Raw genomic sequence first — 23,653 nt, forward strand, 5'->3', positions numbered from 1 at the left:
CTACAAATGCACCATTGTCTGCAACCCTGGGTGTGTATATAACTTGTGTCTATAATCCACTGTAATTTTCAGCATTGCTTGAGTGGAAAAACTTTATTTCCATGAATTTTCCATCTCTTTAATGTGAAAAAAATAGAAAGTAAAGGTAACTAGGAAACATGAATAAACATAATCAAACATAAAATGCTTGTAATGATATAAGAAATTAGTTCAGCCAATTAAAATTTTAAACGGAAAAAACCCTGTAGCATCAAAACCCAAATACATAAATAACATTGTCCTTTTTGTAATCAGGATTAGTTTATATTTCCTGACAGCCAAGTGAGAAGAATTCCAAATTACAGCTTCTTGACCTTTTTCTCATTCAAAAACAGGTCAAGATGCTACATGAATAAAATGGAGAGTGTAAAGACAGTCTGGGGGAGGGGAGACTCAATCACCCGTTGCCTTTTGTCTAATTATGTACCTTTTATGAATGTTACTCTTTTCAAATATTGACTTTTTTATTGCTTCTCCTACAATTGCAATGGGGGAATTTAAGAGCCCCACAAACTACTTTATCATATACTTAGTTTATCAGTAAATTTGGACCTCATACATCAATCACTTATAATGCATAACCTCTGCTGAGACAGAAACCAGGTGTGTGTGTTTCTGCCTTCTTCTTTATAGTCTCTACGGCATCATTAGTGCCTATACTACAGTTTGAATTGAATTCAGCAAAAAGCAATGGTCTTACCCTCCTGCAAGCAATATCACTTCAGGGATAAATCAACATTTGATTGATTGAAAATTCATACTCTTTCCCTGCTGCTGTTTGGAAAATGGTGAAGTATGATTTGTGTATGCAAAAAATTATTTTAATTAGTCACAAATAGAAAAAAAAACACTTGATTCCAAGGCGAATGCTTAAAGCGGGTGTACTGTGACAGCACCAGGAGGCTTGATACACTGAATTATCTGAAACCACCAGAAAATGGTCTGCCTGCCCTTTTCTTCCCCATGCAATTGTGGTGTGACTTTCTTTTCAGGTGCCTTTTACATGTGACATCTGTACAATCCAAATGGGGAAAGCATAGCTGGAAGACACAACAAGAGAGAACTCCTTTTGGGTCTTTCCAGAAAACATTGGGATGCCTGACCTTTGCATCCTGTGTATCCCACAAATCCCAAAGGGGATGGTTCATTTAACCTCCCAATTTATAGTGCATTTTATGGACAAAGGATTGGAGATACAACCAGAGCAGTGTCGTCATGTCAGGACTAGCAGTCGCTTCACAAACTAATACCTTGAAGACACAATTTTTGGGGGTTCATTCATAAAAAAATCTCTTGGAAGTCAGGGTCTGATTGAACAATACAGAACCCAGCTTGCATATGCATTAAAAATCCAAACAAGTAATTATTTACGCTACTTTTTTGTTTTCCATGTAATCAAGCACTGGCTGGTAATAACGCTCCAAGGGTTGATTACACCAGCAAGAAACAGCAGCTCCTCTGACCACACCTCTTCTCTGGGAAAATCTCTGCACCGATGAAAAAGGCAACACGTTTGTAGCAGAGAAAAATGGGAATTTCATGGTTGCATGGAATTAATGGTTCTCATGTTCTTAGCAGAGCTGAGCTGAAGCACTTCCCACAGAGTGAGGACTTGTCAGGCTGTCTGTAACATGCTCCTTTCCAAAATTAATTTTTTTTTTTTCTGATTGCAAGCAGATTTTTTTCAGCATATATCCCTTCTCCTTAACTCCTGAGAAAAAGCCAGCAGTGTTTCTAAAGCATGATATTTGCTGCTGCTCATCTGCATGTCTAGTGTACTAGCAGAAGAGTCTTTCCTCCAGGAATAACAAGTGTGCAATGTATTACATTACAGCTGATTAAAGTAGCCTCTCCTGCTGCTGTTTAACTTGTCTGGTACATCATCCAAATACTTGCAGGCACCATCTTATAAACACAGAATATTGGAACTGTGCTGTTTTATGACTGTGCACAAAGGCTGCTGAAAACGTGCTGCCTTGGTGAAATTAGGTACCTGCACTAACACAGTCGTACCTGGAAAGTTAAACAGTACTGTGGAGTGAAGGCTAAAAGAGATAAATAAAATGCACATGTTAACTCAGCAAATTCCAGGTACAACCATGCATTTGAAACACCTCTGGAACATCCACCCGGCATTATTACTGGGAGTTATAAGCTTACATTGGTTTATCAGAGTGGTTGATGTAGCCCCAGTGGCAGAATTTGAATAACACAGAAATGGCAGAGCAGGACTTGGCCTGAAGAGCTACTTGTATTAGTGACTATCCATCAGCCAGCAAGAGCTGGACATGATTCCTCAGGCCTAGGCTAGTAAAGGCTTTGAAAATGTCTCCTTTCTCGTAAATGGGATAGATTTGAACTGGAAAGCTGAGACAAAATGAGGTAGAACTGTCTTCATGCTCGCTGACATTTTTAGTTCAAACATGCAAAACCAAACCTCCAAGTGCAAGAAGGATGGTGATGTGGTACTCAAGCATGATTTTTTACAAGGTTCTTAAAGCTGCAAACGTTTTTAACCACCAGGAATCTTTCCTTTAATATATATTAAAAGCTGAATTATATGGAAGGCCTTACTTGAATTTCAAACACCTGGTTTATTTTCTTAACTTTACTGATAAATGCAGGTGTTTCATAGCAAAAGCACATAGGCAATCAGACTGTCTGAGGGCAGCAATGAGTTGCACACATTTTTCCTAAGATAAATACATTTTCACAAGTGCGTGGAATGAATGGGCCTTTGGCATTAATTGCAATTGGATGGCAGTCAGACTTTGAGGTGTAGAAAAATACGTGTTTTAACTGATTTCATGAAAGAATTGTGCTAGCATCTTCTGAAAATCAGCTGCTTCCAATTTTGCCTGTGAGGGAAGAGGGAAGGGAAGAGGCGAGGCTACCACAGCCCATGTCAGGCAGGGGGTGAAGCCAGCTCTTCTCCCACAGCTCACTCTTGCCGCCGGCAAACGCGTGCGCTCCCACTCGCCACAGCCAGCCCAGCCCGGAGCGTGCCATCTCTGTCTTTACCGAGATCAAATGGAGCTAGTCAATCAGGGGATACCATTATTGCCTCCGCCATTCAATTTCCACTATCAATAATTTACTGTATTTGCTGCACGCGCAGGAGGAGGAGGAGATGGCCAAACGGATTTTTGTCAGGGGGTACAGGATGCACCCCGCGGCCGGCCGGGCAGAGCCGAGCCAGGCATTCCGCCTGAGATCGCCCGGCTCCGCGGTCGCCCCTGTCTCCGCCGGCGGGCGATGATGCGACGGGTGGCCCCGCTGTCCGTCTCGGTCCCGGGCTGGGCAGAGCCGCCTCCGGACCGCTGGGACTGAGCTCCCGCTGGGCGCCTGCAGAAAGTCACCGGTGTAACGTTACCTGGGGCGCTCATTAATAAGCAATGCCTATTATTATCTTGATTGCATTCTTAATAGGCGAACTACGGAGAGGTCAGCGCGGGAGCGATATTTAAATGGATTGGGCTTGCTTAATACCCGGCGGAGTAAACCAATATCCCGCCGCGGGCGGACCGACACCCCCCTGCCCCGCTCCCCGCTCGGGGAGCGCCGGGGAGCGGAGCGGGGCCGGGCGGGCGGGGCGGGGGCGGTGGCGGGGCCGGGAGGCGGTGCGGAGACTCCGAGCGGGGCAGCGCGGTGCCTACGGCCGCCGCAGCCGCCGGCCGGGGGCGAAGCCGCTCGGCGAGAAGAAAGCGGTGGGGCTGGGCCGGGAGGCTCCGACTGAGCGGCGGGAGTGCGGGATCCGGCTGCGCTGCCCTGCCGCCCCTCATAAAGCTTTGATGAGACACTTGAGACGCCGCCTGTGTTGTCGAGGCGGCGGGAGGCGGTCGGTGGGACTGGGCGCCCGAGAGAGGATGTGACTTCCCGGAGGGGACCCGGACAGGCTTTGTGTGGACGACAAGGTACGCAGCGCCCCGCCAGGAAACTTGAGGGGCCGGGGGCAGGGGCTGCGGGCGGCTGCGGAGCCGGGAGAGTGCCGGCCGGCGAGAGGCGTCGGGGAGCGGAAAGGACGGGCGAGGGCTGGCGCAACCCGCGCCCCTTTGTTCCCGCACCTGTCGGCGCGGCCGGTGCCCGGCGGAGCTTTAGTCGGGGCCGGCGGGAGCAGGAGCGCGCTGCCGGCGGCGCGGGGGGCAGCGGAGCGCGGGGCCCGGCGGCGCTTCCCCGACGGCGGCGGCCGCCCGGCGCGGGGCGCGGCGGGGCCCCTCGGGCGGCGGGGCGCGCCCCCTGGCGGCGGGCGCGCGGTGGGGCGGCGGCCCGGCCGCCTCCCTCCCTGCTGCCGCGGCGGCGGGACCCGGCCCTGACGGGAGAGCGGCGGGGCCGTGACGGGAGAGCGGCGGGGCCCTGACGGGAGAGCGGCGGGGCCCTGACGGGAGAGCGGCGGGGCCCTGACGGGAGAGCGGCGGGACCCTGACGGGAGAGCGGCGGGGCCGTGACGGGAGAGCGGCGGGGCCGTGACGGGAGAGCGGCGGGGCCGTGACGGAGCAGCGGCGGCGCCCGGCCGTGGGGCGGCGGCGGCGGGGCGGGCGGCGGGAAGGGCCGGGCGCCGTCAGGGAGGGGCGCGATGCGCCCTCCTTGCGATGCGCCCTCCTTGCGATGCACTTGTTGAAGCTGGACCGTCGCTGGAATGTGAAGCATGCCCGGCACCGTCTCCGGGATCCGGTGCCCCTCCGCTCTGCCCGTCCCGCGGCAGCGAGGGCAAGGCAGGGCGGCGCAAGGAGCGGCCGGAGGAGTCTGTCGGTGCTTGGGAGGGAGCAGCGACCGGCCTGTGGATTCCTATCGGGGGTCAGACACGCCTGCGGGAAAAAACCTGGGTTAAATGGTAAATTTCTTCGGCAGAGGTTTAATTAATACTTTGGAAACCTTGTGCTGTCCCACAGCTTTCCCCCTCTAAGATTAAAACATGAGGTGTCACAGCTGTGGGCCACGCTTGCTTTGCTTGGTTGTTTTTAAGAGTTGTTTTTGCTTGGTGTCTTGGTTTGTTCATTCCAGTTATGTCCTTTTCCTCCCAGTTTGTTGTAGTTTGCTCCTCTGAGGTTATGCAAGATCAATAGTCATTACTTATTTATGTTTCTAGTAACACAGTTCTAATGAATGCAAAGAATCTATCCTGGCAATACATTTTTCTTCAGCCAGTATTTCTGTAATCTTTAATTCATGGTGCTAAACAGATAAAATGAATTTCCGTCTATAGATCTGAGCAAAGCGTTGGATAATGAGCCACCTGCTTGTGGGTAGGAGGAACTTTCACAGCACCAAGTTTTAATGGCTTTTTAGTCACAAAAGTGAAAACTTTGCTCTGTTTACACGTGAGTGGCTGTCCCGAGTAAGCTGATCATCATATTGCCTGCTCTTTTGTGTTGCGTAGTGAGCGTGTGTAAATCGTAGGCTCTGCTTACAAAGCTGATTCTTGTCTGCAAGCCCGCCCTCAGGTGAAAACTCCAGCCCAGGGATGGCCCAGAGTTGGTGTGGGTATGGAAGGACGTCAGCACAGGGGATGCTCTTGGCGTCAGGCACTCTGCGAATCCTGTAGTTTGGCGTGTGAGAGGAGGTAGCAGCTGCTGGGGGATGCTGTGGTTTCCTGTGTGCAGAGTTCCAGGGCACTAGCTGTGTAAACAGAGCCGGGGAAGGGAGAAGACAGACGTTGATGTTCTGCAGGAATGAGTGCCATCCCTCACCTGGGTCTCAGAGCAAAGCAGTGCCTCTGTTTAAACTCTAAAAAATCTATTTTCTGCTGTAGTACTACCACTAATGTTCAACTTCACTGAACCTTGTCTGGGAAAACCCATTTGTAAGCAGTGTGCCTTCTGTTCATGTTGCAAGAGCTCTCTGCTTTCCAGAACTGCAGAGTAGATCCTGTTGTTATGTGGCTGTGAAATCAGGGTAAACCAGGTCAGAAAGATGAAGAATATTTTATCTGAATAATCCAGATATAATGGTGGAAGAAGATGGGAAAGGACTTTTATCTTGGACAGAGGAAGACTATACTGAAAAAAGTGTAATTTCAAGCTGTTAAGCAGCAAGGCATTATGTTGTAACAGTAGTGCTTGGGAAGTACTGCAATATGCTGGAATACTACAAAATGTAGTGCACAGATGCAAAGGTTTTTAAAGGCTCATTAACATGAAAAAAATATAGGGGAAAATAAGGTTCTGTGCTTTTGCTTAAAAGCTTTGTATACATGATAGTGCTGAGCTGAAAGTGGCTGCACTTAAAAAGTTCTTGCAATAGCTGAAGCATTTGTGCAACTCTTACCCTGCTGTTGCTGTAAGGAAAACTCAGAAGCTGCACATTTTGCTCAGATAATAATTTTCTCAGGGAGTGCACGTGTAAAAGCAGGTCACAAGAAGCTCGGAAGTAGGAGACCCTCTCAACCCTTCTACAGGTAAGCACTGCATGAGGAGGAGAAACAAGCCACTCTACTGAATGACTTGTGCAATGAGTATAGTCCTACTAAAAAAAAAAAAGGTATTTGTCATACCTGCCTTCCTGGTTTGTATAAAAGGCTGAAAAGTTCTTCTAAGAGTGTGCCCTGTGCCTACACTAGAAATCTCCAATCGGGCATTGTGTGAGTTGTTGGAGGCTCCACTGGAGAAGGATATGTGCTTTTAATAGGTTAATTACTATTCTGCCTTGACCTGTTTTCAAGTATATGTTGTGAGCACTTGGTTTCTCCTAAACAGCTGAAATGCTGCTTAATTGAGAAACTCTCAATCATTTCTTAGATCAGTTCATACACTGGCTTTCTTGGTAATCCTTAGTTGTAAACACCCTGTAAAAGGAAGCTTTTAAAGGCACTGAAGCTAAGCTGTTTTTGTGTGTTGCTGAAGTGAACTGTTAGCCAATAACCTATTGTCTTCAGTTCCAGCAGGGAAGGTTCCGTAACAGCCATTGTGTGCTGTGTTACACCATTAGGAAGCAGCACGGGCGTGCACTGAGTGAACTGCCTGGTACATGAGTTGGGATGGGGCTGGTAGACTGTGCCCCTGTCTACCAGCTCACAAATCTTACTTACTTTGTTTCCTTATCCATCTGTTAGCCAGTCTTATCTTTGGCTGCAGGCTCTTTGAGGCAGAGATAGTCTTGCCTCTCTGCTCTTTCTAGTACCCAACAAGAACTCACCTAGACTCTTGTAATGCAAACAATAACAGATTTTGCTGTGCAGTGCATACAGGAAACTTTGCCATTGTACCTTAAACTTGTGTGTTACCAATTCCAGGTGCTGAGCAGTCCAGAGAGGAACACTGTTTGCAGGAGTTGTCCATGTGGAACAAGGCAAACAGTCTTATGTGTGAAGTATAGGTGATCTGTAGGCTCAGCCTTTCCTCCTTTCCAGCATTCAGGAACTCACTGTCAGGCAGCTGTAGACTGGTGGAGCTCAACTGCTACACCAACAGCAACAGTGAACACAAAACTGTCTGAAATACTGGAGATGCCCTGGACATGACTGACCAGGCAACAGTCTTACCAAAACAAAAAAAAAAAGCCAACCTCATCTCAGGTACAGTATCTGCCCTTTCTAACCAGTGAACAGAGGCTGGCTGGGGTGGTACTGACCTGATGTGATTGTAACTCTTGGTAACACTGATACCAGTGGTAGCGGAATGTCCCCTTGCAGCATAATTTAAGCTGTCTAAAGGTGAGTACCATGCACAACCAGAGGAAGCAAACGGAAACTTCGTTTAGTGACTTTTCATGCCCTGCTGACAGCTGCCATAAGGCTGTAGCAGTTGTATACTTTCCATGGTAAGAATATTGTATTTTTCAGAGAAGTCATTTTCTGAAACCAGTTAATTAGGACAGTTATTTCTGGCCGTGGCATTTGTAGAGAACAGAAGGCATGATTGTTCTTATATTTGTTTCTCTGAGTCCTTTGATCGACTGGAAGCTCTCAATGCTTTATGCTATAAATTACCTCAATCCTTTGGCAGTTCATTTCTTTTCTTGTGTACTTGGTTAGGAAAATGCAGAAATCCTTGTGACTCAGCTACAGACTGCTATAAATTATGAAGAAATGGGGGAGGGGGTCACATTTCACGTTAGGAAAGGCAGTTCTAGGAGGATGGAAGGATACTGGTTGCTAAATTTGAGATAAGCATCTCACAGTATCTCAAAATCTGAGCAGCTGCTGCCACCTAGAGATGCATGAACCACATAAGGTGCTTGTGCTGTCTCTGGCAAGGGAGCAGGCACCTTGAAAATTAGTTAATCCCAGTCCTTACTCCACAGTAGAGATTTAGTGTATGAGTGCAGACTTTTTCTAGCCCTGTAATTGATGATTACCTGTGAATCCTGTTCTAGTGATGCAGGTAATTAAGTTTTATACAGTCTTCCTTGTGTGGCTTGAGTAGGTAAGCAAAGAAGCTTCACTTTCAGTAAATCATTTGCTGATTTAATTTAGACTGCACCTAAAGAAGTATTTGCAAGTCAAATTTGTAAGGGTTTGGTGCAGCTGCTGCTGAGGCTCCATAGCCTTTGTAAAGCCTATACCAATAATATGCAATGTAGAATTAGTCCCTTAAGGATTTGAGTTTGCTTGAAGGTTGGTTTGTTCCCTATCCCATCTTTGATGTCTACTTGTTGGGACTGTCCTTCAGTATATATTTCCTGGAACAGTAAAAAAATTCTGATTTCCCCAAACTCAGGAGCCTTTAGATTGATTTCACTAGATTCAGAATTTTCTCAGTTTTAAAACGAAGTATCAACGTTAAGTTCAATATGTAGCTATTTGTTACTACCTCAAATCTAAGAACGTGGAATATGCTAGTATCTGCTCCTTGTTTTTTAGTTTTGCACATTGAGCTGCTATAGCAGTTTTTTCCTCTGCATTTGAGAGAAAAGCAGTGTTCCCTACTTACACTGTTTCCTGATTACAGAGGAATGAGCCTTTTTTACCCCCTGAAACTTAAAATCTCATGTTCAGTTATTTCTGTGTGACTCTTGGAGACACAGTATGTTTTGAGGCTTTTATAACAAATGCTAGCTCTCAGCTATCAAATGCCCACTGGAATAAGCAAATCAACACAACTAAATGTGGAGATAATATCATCTCACAGAGCCCCGAAAATGTGACCCACTGGTTAATTGCATGTACTGTATAACTTTCCAGGCAATGGTTTTTTAAATTTCTTAAGATATTTGAAGTCTGTCAGTGGGACTGGGATAAGAGCTTAATCCAAAACTTCTGAGGGAACAGAATTTTCCTGTGGGAAACTGAGAAACTGTGATGCGGGAATATTTGCCACAAGTCGGGAGGCAACTGCAAACTGTTTATACCATATCAGGGTGCGTGAGTTTCAAAAACTCTTCTTGGCTCACTGGAGTTCCACATCAGCTTCAACCTTTCTGGGACGTGCACTGAGTTACAAGTAGGCTTCGCATAAATGCGGGAAGAATCTGGGAAAAAATTGAACTAGGCAAAACCTTGAGCAAAATGCTGTTATATGTTCTTTATTAATTCAGCATGCAAAAGACTCAACCCAGAATCCTGTAGTATATATCTTTTAAAAGTGAGTGAAGCCTAATCTTGTTCCAATTCTAGTGCATATTGTGCTTTATCTAATGTGATCTAAACACTAGGGGTTTTTAAAAACACTGCTCCTAGAGAAATGCTGTTTACTCTAGATCAAGAAATTAAAGGTTCTGATATCTGGATTCCTTAGTCTGTTATGCAATTCACTTTTCAAGCTTGGTGCAGCATCTAGCATCCATATGGTTTCGTTTGTCCATCTTTACACTGGCCATGGTGCTCTTGTAGAGTGTTCAGTACATGATACACTGAGAAGAAAAGAAATTAAATCTAAACTTTATTGAAAGGCTGGATTAGTAAAGCCAGTCTGTCCCCTAAGTCATAGCTGTCACTGTACCACAGAAGTGTTGTGGGCACACAGTTTGTGGTGGTTGGGAGTGGGGCTGTGGCCGATCCTCAGTGGGTGCAGCTGTGCAGGACAGGTGAGCAGTGCTGAAGGTAACAAGCCATGGAGTGCCCAGGTGTGCTGGGCAGTCGCCAAAGGGTAGAGAGGACATGCAGGTGGAATGCATGTAAGATCAAGAGGATAAAAGGTTGTACTGAGGAACAATAAAGAGTAGATGCCTGAAGCCTTCTTTGGTGTTGGTTGTAGCTCCACTGTATTTCCAACACAGAAGTGTATGGATACTGTTGGGATGGGTGAGTGACAGGACTTGTTTTTGAAGTACTTCTAGGTAATTCTGCCTGCTGGCTGCCTCCATTAAGACTTGGATCTTCTCTTGCTGTTTACATTCCTTCAGAGTTGATTATCCAGTTTGACTGAGCTGTAAATGCTGAGAGATAAATGCTATTTGATAGAATTTGTACTGAGAGAGCCAGTGTGAGGAGGAAGCAAATTCAATAACAAGTTCAAGCTGGCAAGAGTGATTTAACCAGAACCTGTGCCAGGAAACTGTGGTGAGCTATGAATGTCCTTCTGAACATCATGACCACCCTTTATCTTTATAATGGGTTGAACCAAAACCAGCAATAAATACATCTGAAGTTCTGCATTTTTGATTTTCCAGATATAAACAATACCGTTTATGTCAATGTCATGATTTTTTTGTTGTTGTTGTCAGCTTATGTCTTGTAGACTGGTGAAGGATTGTTTTCGTTTTATGGGAGGCAAAGAAGGCTGCTTCACATGTTCTTACAGCAGCAGAGTATTTACTGGTGTGGCATTGGCAAATTGATGCCAATGAAAAGGTGTAAGAGAAGAAGCAGATGCTTCTTTACATCTTCCACAGATATACAGATTTTTTGACTAACAAAAGGTGTCTGGAAATGAGTTTTCCCCTTAAAGGCTAATGATTGGTACATGAATTTAAAACAAGGAATGAAGCTGCCTTCCTTGAAAGACTCATTTAAGTTCTTTGTCTCTTTTGATTTTGTACTAATGATGAATTTCTGCTGTCCCCTTGCAAAACTTTTTTGCCATTGCAACTGCAAAAGTAGGAGCAATGTCACCAATGAACAAGGTTGTTGCAAAAGAATAAGTGAGTGAATTCCACATACCTCCATTAAAATAAATGCAGAAATAATGTTTAAGAATAAGTTAATTGGAAGTCTAAGCCTCCAAAGAGTCTAGACCTGTAGGCAACCTGTAGGCAACATCTTGAAGTCCATAAACTTCAAGCATGAAGTCATGTCACCTGGTTCTTAATCAATTTTGTCCAACATGGAAATGGTTGTATATTTTTTAAACTGCTGATTCCTGTAACTGTTACAAAATTTACAGACTCTTTTGCTTGGAAATACTATAAATCAGTTTTCCTGCCTTTAGCTAATGGAAGGACAGCTATGCAGGGAGTCCTAGAAAACACAATAAATAACATCCATGTCTACTTTAAATCAAACACTTTGGAGCAAGTCTTCAGTTGCAAAGCACCACCAGACCTTTTAGTACTCAAATTGTGCTCACTAGAAAATGGCTGCAGGGGAATTGCTGATATTCTGCATATCTTATAATTTGTCATGATTTGTATGTGAAACGACCTGTAGTTTTTTTAAGGACAGTATTGAGTCATTGGTATTTTAACATAAAGCTGGATCTGTGGATGTGCATTGGGAATAAAGATGACTGGAACTCAATCATCTTCTTTCCTTTTATTGCTTTAATGGTGATGGTGCTGCTACCCACATTACAAGTAGGCATAACCTTGCTGTTCTCCATTTTATCTAAATTAAGGATGGTACTTGCAAAGCTGCCTGGTTTGTGTTTGTAGGGCTGGTAAATACTTGCTTGTACAATAGTATTTCTTTATGGGAGTAGGTCTTTCCCAAATTTCATAACAAGTTTCCTGCAGGTAAAAGCAGTCTCTGGTCTGGATAAGATAGGAAATCCGGTTGTATTTCAAATCAAGCTTAGAGGTTTTAATGGTGAAAAATATTTGTATTTTAACACTAGTTTTGTTTTCCTTGTTGCTCTTTGTTAGTGGTTGAGTCCACAAATTGGAAGCATGAGGCTAAAAGCTGAAAAATGCAAGAAGAAACAAAAAGCCATATGGCAATAGCAGGAGTTTCTGCCACCCCACCTTAGGCTCCTGACAACATGCCCTATAGTTAACCTACAGTCAGGAACTAATAATGACACAGATGTAAGTAAGCTAGCATATGTATTCCAAGTAATACCCCTAAGGTTTTAATCAGCATCTTTCTGTTTTAGACATCTAAATTGCCGTGGAGAGATTAGCAAAATATGCCTGTGGTACACATGGTAAAGGCAGCTTTGTGTAGTGGCTGAACTGAGGGGTTTTGAGCAAGAACTCCCCTGTTCTCTGTTTCAGCAGTGACTTGCTGGGGTAAAATGTTTAAAATACTTGTGGGCTTTAGGCTACCCAGAGGAAAAACACAGTTTCTGATGCAGTTCCTTCTCACCTAAATATGTTGGGCTTCCGTGTTTGCAAAGCACTTTGGAGGCTTTGATAGCATGTTCTCCAAAAAGTGTTGTACAACGGAGAGTCACAACAGCTTAAGTGTCAGATTTCTTAGCTTTTGCAACCTCTTTTCCTCTCTCTAACTACTAATTATCTCTGGTGTGACATTTTTGCTTTTGAATAGTATGGTGACTTCTGTAGCTATTCCATTATGTTGTGGAGATGTTTGGGAGAGGGAGAATACTTACCTGTTTCCAAGACTAATTGTGTAATTTAGTGTTTCTTGCTTCAATTTTCTCTTTCCTTCCCCACCCCCAGCTGTTAGAAGAGAAGCTGTCCTTCCCTGCAGCACAGTGGGATCTGCTTACATGAAGGGACAGGTATTGAAGTTTTTCAAGAGACGTGTTTATTTAAAGACTGAAATCTCATATACAAACCTACCCTTTGGAGCTTAAGGGCTCTTACAGTGAGAACAGTGCTTTGCTGGCAGCAAAGCCACTTTCTTCAGTGGGGGGCTGTGCATGAAATGAGACACCCAAGTGAAGAACATTAGGTGGTGTTGGGCTGGATTTTGCATACTTCTCTTTAAAGACATGTCCAGGCTATTTATATGCTTGTATCAGTGAGGGAAGAGAAGAGCTAGCCCGCACACCTAGAAAGGTTTTTTCCTTTCTCTTTAAACGGTATTACCAAATGTGTGTGGATCCCTCAGGAGACCCTGAGGAAGCTGCTTTGCTGAAACCTGCCACTTTTTGTTCTGATACAGCTATTAGCTATAGTTTAGGTTGTGACCCCATCTGATTTTCTGACCACATAAATAATGGCCACCTTTGCAACTGATATAAATGTATGAACGGAACACTGTGGATTTATACCAGGCAAGGGATTGTGTCCACCAGAATTAGGTCAACTGGAGCTTCCATAATTTTTGTGGATATAATTCCCCATGATGCTACAATCTGTTATATCTGGTGGCAAGTATGAAAAGTCAGGAACCATGTAACTTTATTTTTAAGTAGGGAAGGTCCCAATGTCCATGTAATTCACAGAAATCACAGTGTAACACCCCTTTTTGAAAGAAATTACACTGTTATACAGCTGGAAAAATGCAGGAGTTGGATAAATTAATTCTTCCTGTAAGACTGCAGGGGCTTCTTTTTCTATATGTTCCATTAAATATTTGTACCTTGAGCAGTACAACTAATGAAGCTTGTTTTCAAACCCTTGCATCTTTGCCAGATTTGTACCCTCCTCACTCCTTCTAGGGATTCCAAACCCTTTCACTCTGTGGAGCTTGTGAAATGAAAGGGTTAAAGTGTTGTAAGTCCATAAGCCTATACACTGGTGTGTGCCTAAGGATAGAGGAGGAGAAGAAGAGCTTATTTGGGTCACTCTCAGGTGCTGGCATGCTGGTTATACAGCATGACCCTGTGTATCCCTCTATTGAATCTGGCTGATTAGGGATAGAGTACCAGCCATAGCAAGTGCAAAAGTCTTGTTTCAACATGAAACCACTTAGAAGGTGGAAAAAAAAAAAAAAGCTGAAAACTATAATGCTTTGAAATCTGAGGGAAGCTGTATTGTCATTGTAAAATATCATTGGTGAAAGAGCACTTCTTGCCAAAGTGTTTTCAATTCAGTTATGTTAACATACTGACATAATATTCCAGTAGTGTTATCTACAAAGATAAAGCTGTTGTCACAGCCAGACACATGCAGGGCTAGCTGCCCAGTGAAGTGGATTCTCAATAAGCATATCCTTATATCAGTGTACAAGTCCTTGTTATTCTGTTAACGTTGATTGAGGTGACTTTGCAAACCTACAGATTTCTGCTTCTGTTCCCGTGTAACTTTGGACTTGAATACTCCCAGGAAGTGCTGTGGTACCTCAGAGTAAGCTTTTATCCCTTACCCTGTGTACGGAAATTATTTGCATGGAAATGCTGTGTTGACAGCTGGACATGTGTCAAGAGAAATCCACGCACAAGGGCAGACGGCCAAAAGATGACTGAAACACCACTAGCAAATGCAGGAGTACTGTTAATACCTGTCAGGGCTCTTGCAACAAACAGTTCTGGTTTCTGGTTCATGTACATCACAATGTACAGCTGCATTTCAAGTACTGGCTCTGGCTAAAAATGAGGTGTTGTCTTAGAGCAGTGCCACGCACAGTAAGGGTCTCAGCAAAGGTAAGAGTCTTGCAACAAGCAGGAATAGCTCTTGCTCTCCTCTCCTCCCTCTAGTGAAAGCACTGCCTGCCCAAAGCACTGCTAAGTGCTCCATCTGGATCATCATTCTTTTTAACCATTTCTTTTCCTTGGCAAATCTTCACTTATGTTCCTTTTGGGTGCATAATGTTCTATAGGTCCTAGGAAGCTGCCACTTGCAGCAGAACTGATGGGTGTGTGGGATGCTTTACATGCTGTTCAGTAGTTTGTAGGCACTCTGTGAGATCCAACCTCAACTGGTGCAGGAACTCCTGGGTTGTGCCAGGGTTGCTGGGCACATGTCTTTGTTCAGGGGATCCAATTCGTGCTAGATTGCACAATGTGATCTGTTCTGTTCCTGCTTCTGGATGCCAATTGTCCTTGACTTTTGTGTGAGCTTCATGTGTATACTTGGCAGATTAGCTTAGTCCTGTGATGATTCATATCAAAGAACCCTAGTGAAACAGAAGACAACCTACAGATGCTGCTCAAAGGTCTGAGGTTCTGCCTTAATGTTCTTTTGTTTACAGGTTGAATTAGCATTTTATAAAGCTCTAGTGGCTATTGAAGCAAATTATTTCAGAGAACTGTCATTATCTGCCCCCATGGAGGAACCAGAGAGTATCCTGGCATGGAGTAATTACTTAATAGATTGTTTTCATGGTAGGGAAGTATGTACCCTATTCTATAGGTGAACCTTCCTTTCCCAGAGATTGATTGAATGTTACTTCTGAATGACCACAGTAATGGCATGGCCATACCTTGATGTATACTCTAAAGGGATAAATACAGTTTTCTGAAGTCAGTTTTGAAATTGGAATTTGCTAATGCACAAGTTTTGGGCTTAGAAGTATCATTCCTACTAGTACAGTATTTATGACATAGTAATAGAAGTGCAGCATGTTACTCTACCCATGATACTCTAAAAAGCAGAAATAAACCTGTTGGTAGTGCTTTTATTTGTGGAGGACATTCACTGGACACCTTGAGATTTCAACATGAAATTTTGGCAAAAAAATGTTGTGGTGAGGCATATGGTGTTTGATATGAGCGGTGGCACACACACAGGCTCCTCTGGGAGTTGAGCTTCTTTGAGTACAGCTGGAATCACAACTTCTGTGGTTTGAGTGCCCCAAGTGTGGTGTGCTGTGTGAACAGCTGCAAAGGCAGTAAGTGTGTCACTAGTTCAATAATCAGTTCCCATTACCACAGCATAAAAAAAGTGCACATCTCTTCTAAAGATGTTGTCTCTCTGAAAATGTTTTATACAACCTGTGAATCTGATCTGCTGTTCCTTCACATACATACTGTCAAAACTCATTCTTCCTGTTTACTGGTATGGGCAGAGTGGGTTCTGAGATGTGTCCAACAGAGATCTTGCTGGGGACACCTTGTAGTCCTGCACTTAGCCAATTTAAATATAAAGAAGCATGTTTGCAGTGAATCTGCTCTGCACTCATTAAAGCAGCTGAATTCTCACTCAGTGAGTGTTTGAGGTCTATCTGAGTGTCTAGAAATGTATGAGCAAAGTCTGTAGGAAACTCTTATTCACGGCTCTGTGAAAGATCGGGACCGTGATGTCATGGCATTATTATTTTGCCATTATTTTCTTTGGGTTCTTTCTCACCTCTGGTTGTCAGAAGCTGTGATTTCTGTATGTACTGAGGAGAGAGTCAAATAAAAACTTGGAAGCCTGCAAAAAATGTCTTGTATTCCTTTAGATAGACACATGCTTTTCCAGAGCCAGTATAGACATTGCTTGAGTTTCTTTGCTCTCAGAAGCTGTACCACAGATGATATTTACCAACATAAGATAAAAGCAAATTTCTCGTGCTAAAAGTTGTAGGTAAAGTTAACACTACTTGTAAATTTGCTTGCTGTTTATCTTGGGCTTCAAAATACTTCATAGTCTCTGCTATCTCTGGCATTAAGGCTAAGTAGATGTCATTACCTCAGGGAAAACAACATGAGAATAAAAACAAAATAGGTTTATTCTTCCTAATGAGAAGCACCAACTTACAAGACTACAAATTGGATATGGGTGTGCATGTATATTTATTGGGGGTGGGTGCTTTATTTTCAGTAATAAAATGTAATTATATAGTTTGCTGCATAAATAGCCTCAAGGATAAGTAGAGTGTGTCAGACATCCATTTATGCATGTGATAAAGGTTAATACTATTTGTTCTCAGTACATTTAGTCTTTGCAAATCATGTGCTGACATGCATCCCATTTTGATATCTGTTCACACACTCTGGTAATGATGCATAAAGCATAAACTCATGCCTGTGGCATTCAGTAGGATTTAGTAAATTGAACTTTTGTGTAAAGATCTTAGAAAATGGCAAGGCACAAAATAAATGTCACTTGGTGCTAATTTTATCTTCCTTCACACACTCCTTTCTGGAGATTAAAGCATGAATCTATTCACTACTGAAAGTTATTTCAGCTCACATGGCACATATCGGGATTGCAAGTATATGTTCATATGCAAGGAAAGCAAGTATATGTTCACAACTATTCCTTAGGTGTCTCTGCTGGAAATGTAACTTGTTAAGCTACTGGATTCCTGCTTAAAAGAAGTAAAAATAATTAAATAAAGTAATTGACTGGTGAATCTTCATTAAATACAAGTACTGAAATAAATAGTACAGCAAGGTAATTGACTGCGTATGTAAAGTAGCTGTAGATAATTGACATGACCTTCATTTAATGAGCCTGCTTCCTGCTTAATGAGTGGAGATGCCTGCCACAATTCCATGTCGTGGCTCTAGCTGTAATTGTTGGACTTTATTGGAGTATGAAGTAGGTCACTTTTTCCTGAGATCCAGTCCAGTGGGTGACCTCTTTTCATTGCTACAGCCTCACTGTGCCGCATGAAAGCAGAGAGGACATTCTTGTGGCCCTGAGAATGGATGGTGTTCACAAAGCTGGTCTCTAATGTGATTTCTGATTTCTGGTAGACACACCTCATGTCCTGAGGGAGCAGTTTAAGGCTTGCTCTCAGGGAGGCTGATGTTTATCTATGTTGTACAGGTTAGTGGGTGTACCCTGAATGGAACAATTGGAATAAGGCTTCTTCTTCTAGAGAGGTCTGCAATCTTTTATGCCCAGAGATGTGGCTGAACAGGAGTGCAGAAGGGTTGCAGCCTTTACTTGTTGTTCCTAGAAGGTGTGGAGTAGAGACCTGAACCTCCTACACCTGAGAAGGGAGGGAGAATGAGTGTATTGTAGGACTACAGGCTGATGGTGTAATGTCAGTGATTTCTTTTTTTTTTTTTTTTTTTTAGTTGTTTGTTTCTGGGTGCACATCTTACTACAAGTAGTCATGGCTACACTGTTTGTCTGGCATTCAGATGTATTGATGCCCTCAGAACATGTACTATCAGCCAGGCTGCTCCAGTTAAGAAAAAGTCAGCACTGGTGAGCCTCCATGAGAAATAGTGGCTCAGTCTACCAGCGTAGCCTCAGGCATGGATGTACACAGAAATGTTGGGGCATCTCCATGCAAGGCTCTCAGTGGTGGATATGGCCAGCACAGAAAGGATCAATACCTTGCTCGGTAGTAGCGGGTTGGGAAAACAGGAAAATCATTTTCTCCCATATTCCCAGCCCAGTTCCCCTTCCCTGCAGGTTGGCACACTGACTGGCTCATAATCAGAAGGATGTACACAATATGTTAATGTTTGGGGTTTACAAGACACTTAATGTAACGGGACAAGCAGTATCTTTAATCTTTGCAATACAATTAAGGTTTGGTGGTTGGAGAACAGAGAGGACAAAGACTGGAAGCTGCCATCCAAAGTGTTTCCAGCAACCCTATTGGTGCTACATTGGGATATTAGTTCTGCCTCATTAAGAAAGAGATGAACCATGTTGTGGTTTGATGCTGGCTAAATGCTGGCACCCATGAAAAAACTCTTCACCCATTCTCCTCTGCTATAGTTGAGCATAGCCTCTGGGGGAAAGAAAAGCCAAAGGGGCTTATGAGTTGAGGTAAGGATTGGGAAGAAATGCTTTAAGGGCAAAATAGGCTCAAAATTTAAAAGATATTTTAAAAATCACTTCTGTGGCTGGTTTATTCCCTCCTCAAAAAATCAAGCCAGGTAAAACCAACACACATGCATTTGTGTGTCAGTTCAAGAGTAGCTGAAAGGTAAAGTGAGAGATCTTATTCTGCTACAGCATGTTAAACTAGTTGATTTTTAGAAACTGCTAATACAAATTGCTTTGGTCTCTAAAATGAAGCTCGTATTAAATCACTTGATATAGTTTTGCTGCCAAAGATAAGGACGCTGTATAGTGTTCAAGTTGCTGTCAAGATAGAGAGAGGAATGTTTTCACATCCTGCTTCTGGAGTTCAGCTTAGTCTGGGGCTCACTTACAAAGTTATAGATGTTTGATCTGTGGTTTCTTGCTGGCAATATTCCTTGTATCTGCACTGCTAAAGCTTACTTTGACATGCTGTTGTACAGTTTGAAATGGGAGGAAGAGGATTGGTTTTTAAGCAGTATCATCAGTATGTTATGTGGGTAACGCTTGTCTAAAATTGTTGGTTTTCAGAGTTGAGTTGTACACAGTTTCTTGCAACTTCTTGTGAGTGAAGGCGCACAGCTGCTGCTGTGTTTGCAACCCGTGCAAGGTGAACAGCCCAGTGACAGCGGGGACATGTGCCCTGGTCCAGGGGTTCTTCTCTCCTTTGTTCACCTATCTGACTCAAAAAGCACTGGTCAGCTCCAGCTGGTGTGCTTCCCTGCTGGGTGCAAACTTCTCCCTGCTCTGTGCTTGGTTGGTGCCCTTTGTGCCCTCTTTCTTGTGCCCTGCATGCTCAGAGAGACTCTGTCCCACAGGGTCAGGAAATGGCCGGGACCGCTGGGCACTGCTTCCATAAAAATAACAGGAACTTGGTTAGCAGCCAGAAGATCTGTTTTCTGTTCATTGCTCTGGTGGCCACAAAGTGTGATGTGATTGTTTGGGGTTCTTTTCATTTTGGGTTTTATATTAAACAATTCTCTGAAGAGAGAGTGTATAAATATTATTTTTTTGTTCCACTGGCTCTGCATTTGTATGTTAGCTGAACTACCCATTTCAAGACATGGAGACTTGTCTCATGTCTCATTTGGTAGACTAGCAATCTTTTTCTTTCTTTTTAAATCACCTCTGTAATGCCTCTTTTCCTCCCCTTTGAGGAAGAAATCTGACACTCCCTGAAGAGTCTTTTAAAAATCCCAACATGAAAAAAACCTGCAAAATATGAATGTTCTGCATGGTTAGAGCAAACACTATGTTCTTATGAGTCACAGATGTCAGGTTTGTTTAATCTTAATAAATCTATGCCACGGCAACACTATTAAACAGGAAGAGGGGTGGAGGGATAAAGGAAGAGTTGTGCTGGGTTAGAAAGGATTCTTGGCCAAATCTTGTTTAGTGGGGATCTGGAGATGAGGGGGCATGGACATAAACCTGAACACTTCCCACCCTGCCTTCATTAAGTTCTTTAAGGGCTACATTTTGGGCATAGCCTTTCTAGTGCACATTTCTTTTTATTTGTATTTTTAATGATAAATTGCCTTTCCATGTTAAGTCATAAGAGTACACATTTCCCACAGTATATTTGCTGGAGATAAAGTAAGTCTTTTTACACAGCACCCTGTTGGCAAACAGAAATAGGATTTACTCCAATGAGTGTTGCCAAGTATGAGGTACTTCCAAATGAACTTCAAAAGCTCTGAAACATGCATTAGCTGCTTTTTCAAAAATGTGAACAATGCCATTGCTTTCTAGCAAACAGAACTGCTGAGAAGAGGGATCAGAAAGAAAAAAAATAACAATTGGATGTGATAGATGTTGTAGTAGTGTTCGGGATCAGACAGAAGGCATAGCTCTCTGTCACTGCAGGATTTGGGGACACTTCTTGTAACAGGACTTAAAGTATCTGCTCTGCATTTGAGGAGGAAACAATTTCTACCTGAGGAGACTTAGCAAAGCCCTTGGGAAGGAGTTCATGGGAGCTCCACATGTTGGGAGTCCTGACAGGAGTGAGCTGTGCTGATTCCAAGCCTGGTGAGGAATTTCCTTACCAGAACCCCTCTCTGGTGCTACCCCTCCTCTCTCAGTGAGGACAGAGATGAGCATACACATAAATCCGTGACGTGTGCCAGATTTTGGGACAGAACGTGAGAGAAACGGGCAAACTGCTGTGTTTCAGCATGGCAGTAGGGCTGGTGATGTTGGGTTTCATGATGGCCTCTGGGCTTTGCCCACCTGAGAACAGGTGGTGTGGGACCCTGGAGAAGCACAGAGCAGTGGTTCTGCTACTGTCCCTTCAGTGTAGCTCTTCCCAGCTCTGCGATCCAGCACGTCCTTTCCATCCTGTTCACATGGTGTAAGCATCTGTCCAGCTCAACTCTACTGTACTTGTCATGTTCCAGGCCATTTTCTTCTTCTGTATTTATATGTCTATACCTTCTAGGTTCAGATGAGAGATTGACCTGCTGAGACCTCAGAATTGTATGGCTTCTTCCTGTGCTTTGGACATTGCTTTCAAAATACAAATGGAGTTTATCCTGGTGTGCTCAGTTGTTTGGTTTTTTTTGTGGGCAGAATGATGAACTATTTTCTGTCATAGAGAGATCCTGAAAATCAAGTATTTACATTTGCACTTGAAATAGAAGTCTTGCCTTTCACAGCTGTGAAGCTGCCTTTTATTGCTGAAATTTTGTATTGCTAAATAGCAGTTCTGCTTTTACTGTTACTTGGAAAAAGTGTAATTGGTCAATAAATAAGGAGTCTGCATAGTACCTAATCTAATACTTGCTACAGAGAGATTTTAGCATGTAAGAACTGAGTTGCTTGGATCAGTGTTCCCTGTGCTGCAGCCTATGCTTTTTCTGAAACTCTAAATTGAAAGAACACTCTTTTACAAGAGTATACTTTATCACTGATAATGAGTTGCAACTGCATGCAGAACACCTCTGTAGAAAATGCACAGTCTTGTGACAACTTGGGTGAATTTTTCTTACTCCAAACCTTGTAAGTTAATTTATTTTTCTTGGTTTTTACAGTTCCACCAAGTGAGAAGAGTGATGACCATCCTTTTCTTTACTATGGTTATCTCATACTTCACTTGCATGAAAGCTGCCCCAATGAAAGAAGCCAGTCTAAGAGGACAAGGCAGCTTGGCTTACCCAGGTCTTCGGACCCACGGGACTATTGAGAGCATAAATGGGCCCAGTGCCAGTTCAAGGGGACTGACATCGTTGGCAGACACTTTTGAACATGTCATAGAGGAGCTTCTAGACGAGGAGCAGGACATCCAGCCCAGTGAGGGAAACAAGGATGCAGACTTGTACACATCCCGAGTCATGCTAAGCAGTCAAGTGCCTTTGGAACCCCCACTGCTCTTCCTGCTCGAGGAGTACAAAAACTACCTGGATGCTGCAAACATGTCCATGCGGGTCCGGCGCCACTCCGACCCGGCTCGCCGTGGGGAACTGAGCGTGTGTGACAGCACGAGCGAGTGGGTGACAGCAGCAGAGAAAAAGACTGCAGTGGACATGTCCGGGGCCACCGTCACCGTCCTGGAGAAAGTTCCAGTACCCAAAGGCCAGCTGAAGCAATACTTCTATGAGACCAAATGCAACCCCAAGGGGTACACAAAGGAGGGCTGCAGGGGCATAGACAAGAGGCACTGGAACTCGCAGTGCCGAACTACCCAGTCTTACGTGAGAGCTCTCACCATGGATAACAAAAAGAGAGTTGGCTGGCGCTTCATAAGGATAGACACTTCTTGTGTATGTACATTGACCATTAAAAGGGGAAGATAGTGGATTTGTGTTGTATAGATTATATTGAGACAAAATTATCTATTTGTATATATACATAACAGGGTAAATTATTCAGTAAAAAATAATTTTATGGACTGCATGTATGACTGAAGTTTATACAGTACAGTGGTTACACAATCTATTTATTGAACATATCCATGACCTGAAGGGGAACAATAGTCATTTGCGCACAAGTTTAAACAAACAAACAAAAAAAAAAAACAAAACAAAAAAAAAAATCAAGCGAACAAAAAAGTCTGCATTACATTCCTCCATAACATTGTGGTTTGTCGCCGTTGCCAAGAATTGAAAATATAAAATTAAAAAAAAAAGAATGAAATTGCATGCTGCTTCAATTGTGAATTAATGATAAACTGTCCTCTTTCAGAAAAATAAATTGAACCAAAACATTCTGTTTACATTTTAGACAGTAAGTATCTTTAGTCTGTTAGTATATATGTTTACTGCTTCTAACTTCTGATAGCGTTGAAATTAAAACAATGTCAAGGTGCTGTTGTCATAGTTTTACTGTTTCTCTTTTACTTTTGAACTCCCATCAGATTGAAAAACAAAAAAATCATTACATTATTCTGGATTAGAAAAAAAATTTGGTTTTTGTATGTTGTGAAGGTGTTTGCAATAGCAGTCCGACTACTGACAAAAAATAATAAAAAGAGGCAACTGAAAAAGAATGGTGATGTTCCACTTCACATTGTTGAACTTCAGGCTTAAAGACAATGCTTATTTAACTGTATGGCAACATGCTTTTTTGGTTGTTGGGGGGGTGGTTTGTTGTTGTTGGGGTTTTTTTTTTTTTCTTTCCTTTTCAATTTGCTGTCTTTTGAGACACGCATTTGCTTATACCATGTTTGCTTGTGTTTGAGAATTTTTTCCCCCCTTTTCTCCTTTTCTCCCTCTGGAGGGACATTGGTTGTGATCTTTAAGTATTTCATTTACCATAGAACTGGAGCTTGTCATATAGAGAATATTCTATAGAGTTCAGAGCAATTATTTTCATATAATAAAAGACCGTGTTTGGATCAAATGTCTTGATGAAGCACGGTGAGAGTGTCAATAGAAAAAGGGTCTAGAAAAGAGGATGGTGGATTGTGTGGGGCTTTATAGCTCAGCCAGTTTGGGAACAAGTAACAGAGATTTGGGTTGACTGAGGCTGTCCCAGTTGC

At 43.3% G+C, this 23,653-nt stretch overlaps 1 protein-coding gene across 6 annotated transcripts in view; it reads left to right on the top strand.

Moving 5' to 3' along the window:
* Positions 1-23,161, top strand: part of BDNF (brain derived neurotrophic factor) — a 38,472-nt gene extending 15,311 nt beyond the window's left edge. For 4 of the 6 annotated variants that reach the window (XM_021539051.3, XM_021539052.3, XM_021539054.3 and 1 more), the window contains one exon: positions 21,708-23,161. In XM_021539051.3, coding sequence (XP_021394726.1) covers positions 21,708-22,469 — 762 coding nt within the window. In that variant the 3' untranslated portion in view covers positions 22,470-23,161. Of the gene's footprint in view, positions 1-3,713; positions 3,954-4,688; positions 4,871-21,707 lie in introns of those variants that run through there. The other 2 variants (XM_021539055.3, XM_021539053.3) reach the window with 2 other exon arrangements.
* Positions 23,162-23,653: the final 492 nt, after the last annotated feature.

This window comes from Lonchura striata, chromosome 6 (assembly GCF_046129695.1).
Source record: "Lonchura striata isolate bLonStr1 chromosome 6, bLonStr1.mat, whole genome shotgun sequence".
NCBI classification, from domain to species: Eukaryota; Metazoa; Chordata; class Aves; order Passeriformes; family Estrildidae; genus Lonchura; species Lonchura striata.